This window comes from Dama dama, chromosome 6 (genome assembly GCF_033118175.1).
Source record: "Dama dama isolate Ldn47 chromosome 6, ASM3311817v1, whole genome shotgun sequence".
Lineage (NCBI taxonomy): Eukaryota > Metazoa > Chordata > Mammalia > Artiodactyla > Cervidae > Dama > Dama dama.
This window is the reverse complement of record NC_083686.1, coordinates 1,022,878-1,031,484: the sequence shown is the minus strand read 5'-3', so window position 1 is coordinate 1,031,484 and position 8,607 is coordinate 1,022,878. Positions and strand designations below refer to the sequence as shown.

General features: G+C 70.5%; 1 protein-coding gene across 1 annotated transcript; it reads left to right on the top strand.

Annotated features, from left to right (window-relative positions):
• The first annotated feature begins 6,567 nt into the window (after positions 1–6,567).
• Positions 6,568–8,390, top strand: LOC133058571 (basic salivary proline-rich protein 3-like). Its single transcript, XM_061145281.1, has 4 exons — positions 6,568–6,634; positions 7,150–7,295; positions 7,543–7,778; positions 8,111–8,390. The coding sequence occupies exons 1-4, from the start codon at positions 6,568–6,570 to the stop codon at positions 8,388–8,390; spliced, it is 729 nt and encodes a 242-aa protein (XP_061001264.1).
• Positions 8,391–8,607: the final 217 nt, after the last annotated feature.

Genomic DNA, 8,607 nt, shown 5'->3' with positions numbered 1-8,607 from the left:
GTCACTGCCAGACACCCCGGTCTGCAGCCTGAGCTGGCCCCCAGCCCTTGTGGAGCCCTCTGGGTGAGATGCCCCAAGGGCCCCGACACAGCTGGGTGGCCCCGTGTCCCCCGGCTCTCCCGCCATCCGGCTGGTCCCCAGCCCAGCTCGCTCCCAGGGCGGAGGACGCTCCGGCTGGCCCCCCAGCCCCTTCCCACCACCTCTTCCTCTGCGGAGACTTCATTCATTTATTTATTTGCTGAACCTCTGACGTCCCTGAAAGAGGCCTTTGTCCGCTCAGACAATCAATGGCACAAATGGAAATGAAGTTGTGTTTGAGGAAAGTCTAGAGTGTGTTGTCGGGGGGAGTGGTCCAGGCCAGGGGGCCCCTGGGGGTGGGGCACGCGGCCAGCGCGGAGGCTGCCGGGGGGACCCCGGGCGTGCACACCCCAGGCCTGGCCACAAGCCCTCTGAGGCTGCACAGGCCCACACGGAGGGGACACGGAGCAGGGAGGGCAGTAAAGACCAAAGTTCTAGCGCCCACGGCTGCCCACGGCTGCCCGCGGCTGCCCCGCTTGCACCCTCTCAGCAGCCAAGCCGGGGCGGGGAGTGGGAACACTGAGCACATGGCCCTCGGCCTGGGCCCTGAACGCCCGACGAAGGACCCTGGGAAACTGCGGGGACCCTGAGGCTGGGGGCTGGACGGGGGGTGGTTTAACTGTAAGGACTTCTTCACTGGGGTGAGACAGGAAAGTTATGCGGGGTGGAGGGGCTTCCAGGCCAGGGAGGAGGTGAAGGAGGGTCCCAGTGGGAGGGCAAGAGGCTTGGATCGGGTGGTGGCTCCGAGGCTGAGAAGCTTCTGGAATGTCTCGAAAGCAGAGCCCAGTGGATGTTCTGTGGGCATCGGGGAGAAGGTGAGAGGTTGGCTTGAGGCTGCCTGAGTACTCCCTGCTGACCCCACACCCCCTCTGCCCTGAACCACCCAACGGAACCGAGTTCCTGGGTCAGGACCCACCGCACACCTGCTCATACTCAGGGCTGACGGTGCGTGAGGGCCTTGGAGGCCACCAGGCAAAGCTGGGACCCCGAGAGCCTCTTTGCCAAGGGCTTCCTGAGGGTAGTGTCTGTGGCCAGATGGAGAAGCCTGGCTGACAGGCTGGGGCGGGAGGCCTGCGTTCTCTCGGGCTGGGCCTGGGCCCTGGGCCCGGTGTGAGTGGGGAGGGGTGGGAGGGGCGCCCTGCCCTGCCCGCCCCGGGCAGCCGGCAATGCTGAGCCAGCACCGGCCACCTCCTCCCAGCACGGAGCCCGCAGCGGGCAGCGCCCGGCCCAGACACAGACGCGGCCCGTCCACGCTCGGGGGCGGCCGGAGTCAGGAGGCGTCAGGGTCAGCAGCCGGCCCAGCGGAGCGCGAGGGCAGCAGTGCCGGCCGGGGCTGTCGGCCCAGGGTCCACTCGTCCATGAGGCTGTGCCCGCCCAGCTGAGGCTGACTGGACTCCAGCCTTGACCTCAGCCTCTGTGACCGTGTCCTCCAGAGCCACAATGGTCGAGGGAAGGGCCCCAGGGCCCCAGCTGGACCTGCCCCCTTGGGCGGCCATCTCCCGGTGGGGCGTGCTGACCACCCTCAGGTGCCATGGGGAGGCCCGAGCCCCCAGTTGGGTCCCAGAGATCAGCTCCCTCTGGAGACACCCCCAATGCTGGGGTCGATCGGCCCATAGAGGACCTTGGGGGTGAGGCTGGACCCGCGTGTCCAAGGTCACACCCTCAGAGGGCATTTGCCCTCGATGTGTATGTCACGGCCGTGCACCCCAGGGGTGCAGCTAGGAAGCCCATCTCAGACCCCAGGGGCCGCCATGGGGGATAGGTAGAGGCCGCCCTCTGGGTGGCCTGCAGAAAGTCCTGGGCAGCCCCGTCCGGCCGTGACCACCACCCCCCGGAGCCCACAGAGCTCCGCTCGCCCCCTCGCACTTGGCCCACGAGGCACCTTCGTCAACCAGGATCCAGTGGTTTTGATGTGCTCGGGCTGGTGTCCGAGGCCAAGGTCTCAGTGAGCCGGGCTTCTTGGGAACGGTGGAGCTCTGGGCCACAGGCAGAACCACACGGTCCCTCTTCCAGGCTCTTTCTGGGACCCAGGTCTCCCCCAAGCCTGCAGAGTGACTGACCACAGCCCCCGGGACCTACAGCTCAGGACTCAGGTCCATGGGGCTGCCCCGGGGGGGTGGGGGGCAGCGCAGCTAAGCCCAGGGGAGACCTGCGGTCAAGCTGGAGGCCAGCGTCCCGAGAGCCCCTGGCGGGGGTCTGCCCGGGGCTGGAGGGGACGTTTGGGGGCGGAGGGCAGGGCTGGGCCGTCCACCTGTCAGCTGTGGGGTGGGGGGCAGCGAGGACCCCCACACGCTGCCCAAGTGCCCGGGGAGGCAGTGGGACCCAGCAGTCAGCAGCAAGGCTGAGGACGCAGGGCGAGCTGAGAGCATTCCCAAGGACGGGCCCAGCCCCATGGGCTGCCTGGACCGGACAGCCCGCTCCTAGGAACAATGACCGGCTGAAGGCCAGGGAGGCTGGGGGGCTCCGGGGAGATGAGCTTCTGGGCTCCCCTCCCCACGCCCGCCTCACTCTGTTCTGGGGGCCCAACACCCATCCCCCTCACTCAGTTGTGGGGGCTCAGAACCCATGCCCCATGCCTGGGACCCCGATGCGGGGCTGCCTCTCCTGAGAGCCCCTGTCACGGGCAGTGAGGGCTGGGGGGCAGGCCCTGAGCCGTGTGCTCAGAAGGGGCTTCCCAGGCAAGCCCCAGCCGGGCGGGGGTCTCAGAGGCAAGGACGTGCGTGGGCAGCGCAGGGGCAGTGAGTGCAGGGCCCAGGTGGGGACCGCAGCTGGGTACGGGCCTGGCAGGCAGCGGGCAAGCTGGCCCGTCGTGGTCACCCCCCGGGACAGTCTGGCCTGAGTGCTGGGGGGAGGCGGCGTGAGAGCGGTAAGCCCACACCAGGCACCCCGCTGCCCCCGGCCCCGCTCCTGACCCAGATCTCACGGCATCTGAGCAGGCAGGGGGCGGGGATCCGAGGTCACCCCTCCGCTTGGGTGCCGAGCGCGTGGCCCCTCATGCAGACAGGGGACAAGGCCTGCCGGGCCCTCCCCTCCCGCCGCCTCTCCCACCCTCCCCCCAACCCCGGAAGCGGCTGCAGGCCCCCCAGGGCTGGCCCCCGCCCGGATCTGGGACGGATCGCCCCGGGAGGGGCTGGGGACCAGGGTGCCGTCTCTGGGGACGGCCAGCCTGGCCGCGGACGGGGGTGACGGGCTCGGGTTTCCGCTTGGCCCCTTCCCAGGCGCCGACACCTGGCCTGGGTGCGACGGGCCCTTTCTGCCTCGGGCAGAGATAGCGCCCGCCGCGCTCACCGGCTGTCCGGGGGACAAGGGCTGGCGCTGGGCTCCTGCTGGGCCGGGGGGTGGACACAGCGGGCCAGGGCCCCCCCGGGGCGGGGGGGCAGGGAGATGGGACGCCTGCTGCCTTGCCATCAGCTCCGCACAGGGGTGCGACTCGCTCGGGCCCACAAATGGCCCCGAAACCCAGTGCCCCAAGCGGGCTGCGGGGAGGGGGCTTCCTGGAGGGGCAGGGGGTAGGGGTCCAATGACGTCCCCTCCTCTCCAAAACACGAACTACCCCCACAGCCGACCGGCCCCAAACCCAGGCCCAACAACGCAGCCAAAGAGAGCAGGCAGGGAGGCCCTAGCCAGTCCAACTCAGGCAGCCCTGCAAGCAGGGGGGCCTTTAGTGGCTGCGGCACCTGCACGGTCTCAGCTTCCCGCTCTGTGAGATGGGCTGGCCACTCCTCGAGCCCCCGCCATCGCTGGGTCTTGGCAGCTGTGTGTGATTGCCCGTGCCGTGGACAGCTGGGAGCTGGGTCACCGCACGGCCCCCAGACTCCTCTATGCAGACTCTCAGCCCCCTCCACGGCCACACACTGGGATTCACCATGCCCGTCCACGCACTCTGGACCCTGCCTGCCGGTCCACACACTCACACACGTGCACCCTGTGTGCCTGCACACCTGTGCACACAGAAGGAGCAGGCTGGGGTCCACGGAGGACTGACGGGTCGGGCTCCGGGCCCCGGGGTTGCCCCAAGTGGTGCGGTCAGCAGGGTCACAGTGCCGGCCCGCCAGGAAACCGAGGCCTCCCACCCAACCACATACCCCGCCTGCCAGTGTTCTCGGGGCCCCGGTGGGCTGAGATGGGGCCTCTGCCAGCCAAGACCCCGCGCACCCCTTCAGCGTCTGGGCCCTGCCGCCTCGGTCCGCTGGCTAGGGCAGGAGTGAGAGTGCGGGCCGCCCCGTAAGCCGGGCCTGGGGCACCAGAGAGACCGCGAGGCCCTGCGCTGACAGCCCCCGTCTGGCAGGCTGGGGGCGAGAGGAGAGCTCCAGCCCGCAGCCCTAGACTTCAGGGTCCCTACAGAGACGGGCAGCCTCTCCGAGGCCACACAGCAGCCCCGGGTGGGAGGCAAAAAGAGTGGTGACACTCCAGTCCCTCCCCCCAGCCCTCCCTCTGGCCCACCGGCACTGAGTCTGGCCCGGGGCCCTCCTGTCCCCCCAACCTCGTGCTGAACCAGGCCCCCCGTCCCCACGGGGATGCCTCAGCTCTGAGCCGGGGCCCTGCCTGGGCTGCAGCTCCTGAGGGACCCGAAGCCCCGGGGGTTGGGGGGGGGAGGAGGCTTGCACAACCTGCAGAGACCCCAGGGGCCACCCTGCCCAGGCGGAGCAGGGCCCCGCGGGTGGGTCTAGGGAGTTTCTTGCAGAGTCTCTGGGTCCTGCCGCCGTGCCGCCCCCCTCCTCCTCCGCGAGCCCCCTGGGCTCAGAGCCTGGAGGGTCAGGGCACAGGCCCCTTTGGCCCCTTTGGCCCCTTGCTCCAGGCCCCAGGCCTCAGGCTGCTCTTCATGTGCAAAGCTGAGGTGGGGGTGCCCCGGCGTCCAAGCCCCACGAGGCTGCAGACCCCAGCCAGGTGCCAGAACCGGCAGCTCCGACATCTTCGTCCCAGGCCCAGGTGTGGGTGACGGGCAGCACAGGTGTGGGGGACGACCTGGACAGACCACCGGCCCCAGCACTGCTCCCGTGGGGCCCTCCCCTGGCCCTCCGACCCCAGTCCCTGCCCAGCACTCAGGGCGTCCTGACTTCTGAGTGGGGGATGCGGGGACACCCCTCCGCAGGTGGGCACATTCAGGGAGTCCCGGGCCTCTCCCCGGGAATGGTCCCAAGTCGCCCCACCCAAGCCAGCCCCGCCCCCACCCCGCCCCCGCGCCCCCCTGGCGCGCAGCCCAGCGGCCACGGAGCTCATTAGCGCAGCGGCAGCCCCGCCGAGCTCGCTTTAATTGGGGCCGGCAGGACGTGAGAACCCGGGGACCCCGTGCCCGGGCTGGGGGGGAGGGGGCGCCCGCCCCAGCCGCCCGCAGCCGCGGCCCCGGATTAGCGCGGCTCAATGGCCCCAGCCAGCGGTAATTAAAGCTGCCCGCCCGCCCGCGCCCGCGCGGCCGAGCGCAGTGTGCGCCCCGCTCCCGGGGCGGGGCCTGCCCCAGCGTCCGCCCCGGGGGGCTCGGCCGACAGGCCGTCACGGGGTGGCGGGGTCTGGCTTCTGAGCGCGATGTGAACCTGCCGGCGCTCCAGCGCCCTCCCGGAACCGCTGCAGGCTTGCCGCTGCCTCGGGCCTCCCAGCAGCTGCCCCAGAGCCCAGCGAGGTGGCTGGACACCGCAGCCTGAGACTCAGCCCCGGCTGAGCCCGCGCCGGTCCCTGTGTGTGCTGGGTGGGTCCCAGGGGGCTAGGGGCTGCAGGACACCATGACCTTGGTTTCTCTTGACCTCCCCTGGGGTTCCCTGCTGCCCAAGGTCCACACCTCGGGGTCCTGGGGCCTAGAGGAGGTTCAGGCTGGGATGGAGGGCCCACCCTGGTCCAAAGAGGGGTGTAGGTGACAGTGCCGGGGTGTACCCCAGAAGAGCGGTTCCAGAGGGTTCCTGGGGGACCCTGCTCTGGGCTGACCCCTGGGGGCAGGTGGTGAGGCTGAGTGAGAGTCTGGGGGAGGTGGGCACGCAGCGGGCAGAGGAGGGGGTGCGGCTGACGCACGAGGCCTGGGTGCCTGGCTGCTGACGTCCGCTGTCCGTGGGAAGAGGAGGGCCCGGGGGTCCTCGCTGCAGACTGGCCCACGGTGGAGTAGCTCCCGCGGCCGGTCACCCCCACGCCAACCCTGTCATTACTCGATCGGGTTTCTCGCTGCAAACCCCAGGCTCCATGTGGTTTCTCCAGAGTCACAGGATCTGGCCAGGCCTGTCCTTGTCCTGGCCAGGGGGGGTGGGGGCCCCTGGAGGGGGTGTCTCTCCTGCCTTCTGCCTTGCCCAGAGGCGAAGGGGTCAGGGCTGGTCCACACCTCCCTCGGCCAGCAAAGGCAATGTTCCTGGACTCAGCGTCATCCCTCTGGGGGCCAGGAACCAGGGAGACTCTGTCTTGGGCCTCCCACAGCTCGGGGTGTCCCTTAAAGCCCCACGGGCCCCATGCCAGGACCGAAGCTGGTCCCGAGCCATCTAGGGCCCAGGCACGCGGTGGGGGCCCGGGGCGATGCAGGAGCAGAGCTTTGGGCCCAAGGAGCTGGTGGCCGGGTGCCCCCAGAGTCGGCCCTCCCGCAGTGGGTCACGGAGCCACTCACAGTGGCCCCCCTGCCTGTGTGTGCTCAGACCCCAGCACCTGCAGCGCCCACCTACCCATCCAGCAGGCCTGCCGAGCCCCGGGCTCCCCCACCCTGGCCCCCATGGGTGCTGGGCGGTCACGGGAACGGGGGCTGTCAATGTTTTACCAGCAGACTTGAGAGGCTGTCCTGACTCGGGGTGGTAGCGAGAGTGGGGCCCACGGCCGCCTGGGTCTGGTTTGGCCACATTTTTCTCTTGGGAGACAGGCCTGTTGCTTCCTCTGCGAACATGTTTACTCTTCCCAGGGCGGGGGTGCTGGCCTCAGCACATGAGCCTGTGTGTGCATGCGTGTGCATGCGTGTGCATGTGTGTGCAGGTGTAGCACATGGGGCCCTGGGCTCGGGTCCCAGGGGGCAGGTGGGGCTTTGAGCCAGCCCCCAGCCCCTGATCAGTAACTGAGAGAGGCGGCCCAGTTCAGGCCCCACTGGGAGTGTCAGGACCCCCCCCATCCCAGGAGGCCTGCCCCCTCCCCATCGACAGCTGCCCCAGCCAGGCAGGGAGCTGGGGGAGGGTGAGGAGGAGACCCTGGGTGAGGGAGGCTGGGGCCAGGGCCCCCCACGGTGTGACCCCGCCCCGCACCTCAGTGTCCCCCTCTGCGAAGTGGGGTAACAGCACGCCTCCGCGTGACGTATGCTGAGTCAGGTGTCTCGGGCGTCTGGCGCTCAGCCCCTGTGTCCTCCCCGTTCCTCTGCACCCCGCCACCTGCTGTCTTCTTTGGGGCCCTCTCAAGAGTCACCGACCAAAAAAAACAAACAAAAAAAAATAGTCACCGACCCAGGGCCCAGGAGCTGTTTCCAGGGAGAAGGTGCAGCCCCTCCCCTGGAGAGGGGTGCTCATCTCCCTCCAGTGTGATCTGGGGGCCAGGAGCCGGCCGCCGGGAGCGCGGCCAGGGGAACCCCGCGCGGCCAGCAGGGAGAAGGCCACGCGGGGCCTGGGAGGAGCGCAAGGCGGGAGGGAGGTGTGGGCCCACCAGCAGGAGTTCCAGGAGCTGCGCGGGGGTTGCGGGACTCTCGGCCAGGCCGCCTGGCCCTTCGGCCACTCAGAAGCTTTGCTTTGGCCGGAAGGGGTCCGGGGCTCTCCCCGGTGATCTTCAGAAGCCAGGCAGGAGGGTGGGCTCTGTGGGGTGGGCACCCACGGCCACCTTCTGCCCGGGGCCCCTCCTTTCCCAAGCAGGCCGAAGGCCTGATGAGGCTGGACCCCAAGCGGGACGGGTGGGGAAAGGCAGACGGCGGGGTCCCGCGGGGGAGGGGTCCTCCACTCCCCTCCCCCAGCCCCCGCCCCTCCCCCACTCCCCTCCTCCCGTTCCCCCGCCCCTCCCCGGCCCCGGTCCGGCCTGCGCGGGGGCGGGTCGGCGGAAGGGGCGCCCCGGGCGCCGCTCAAAGGGCCGCTAATGTTCGCTAATCCGGGCCTTTCAGGCGGCCGCGGCCCCGGCTGTTGGCCCAACAACAGGCGTCTGAAAGGGGGGCGCGGCGGCCGCTGCCCCGGCCGCCCCGCCCCCGACCCCGGCGGCCCCGGGACCCCGGGCCGCAGGACGGGCCGCAGGTGCGCCCGCACCCCCGGGGGAGAAGCGACATCCCGGGGAGGCCGAGGCGGGCCTGGCCCGTCCTCTCTCTCCGGCGGCGCGGCGGTTCCCAGGCCCCGGGCGGGGCGCGGGGGCCTCCCATCGCAGACGGGCCGGGCCCCTCCGGAGCGTGACCCCGGCTTTCAGCGCCGCCCCTGGCCCGGCCCCAGCGCCTCGTTAGGGATTTAATTAAGGAGCCGCCGGGGATTTGCATAATCTCCGAGCCGGGCTGGGAAGCCCCGGGTTTGGCGGGGGCGGGGAGGAGCCGGCCGAGCTCCTCTGCGGGCTGGGGTCTCCCAGTCCGACGGGCGCACGGAAGGGGCCTGGACCTGGCGAGGGGACAGGTCAAGG

What these genes read in the sequence shown, in the direction of transcription:
- LOC133058571 (XM_061145281.1), top strand. Translation starts at nt 6,568, where the DNA reads ATGCAGGAGCAGAGCTTTGGGCCCAAGGAGCTGGTGGCCGGGTGCCCC. An exon ending in CCAGAGTCGGCCCTCCCGCA is followed by an intron (nt 6,635 to 7,149) that starts GTGGGTCACGGA and finishes CCCCCATCCCAG; the next exon opens with GAGGCCTGCCCCCTCCCCAT. An exon ending in TCAGTGTCCCCCTCTGCGAA is followed by an intron (nt 7,296 to 7,542) that starts GTGGGGTAACAG and finishes ATCTCCCTCCAG; the next exon opens with TGTGATCTGGGGGCCAGGAG.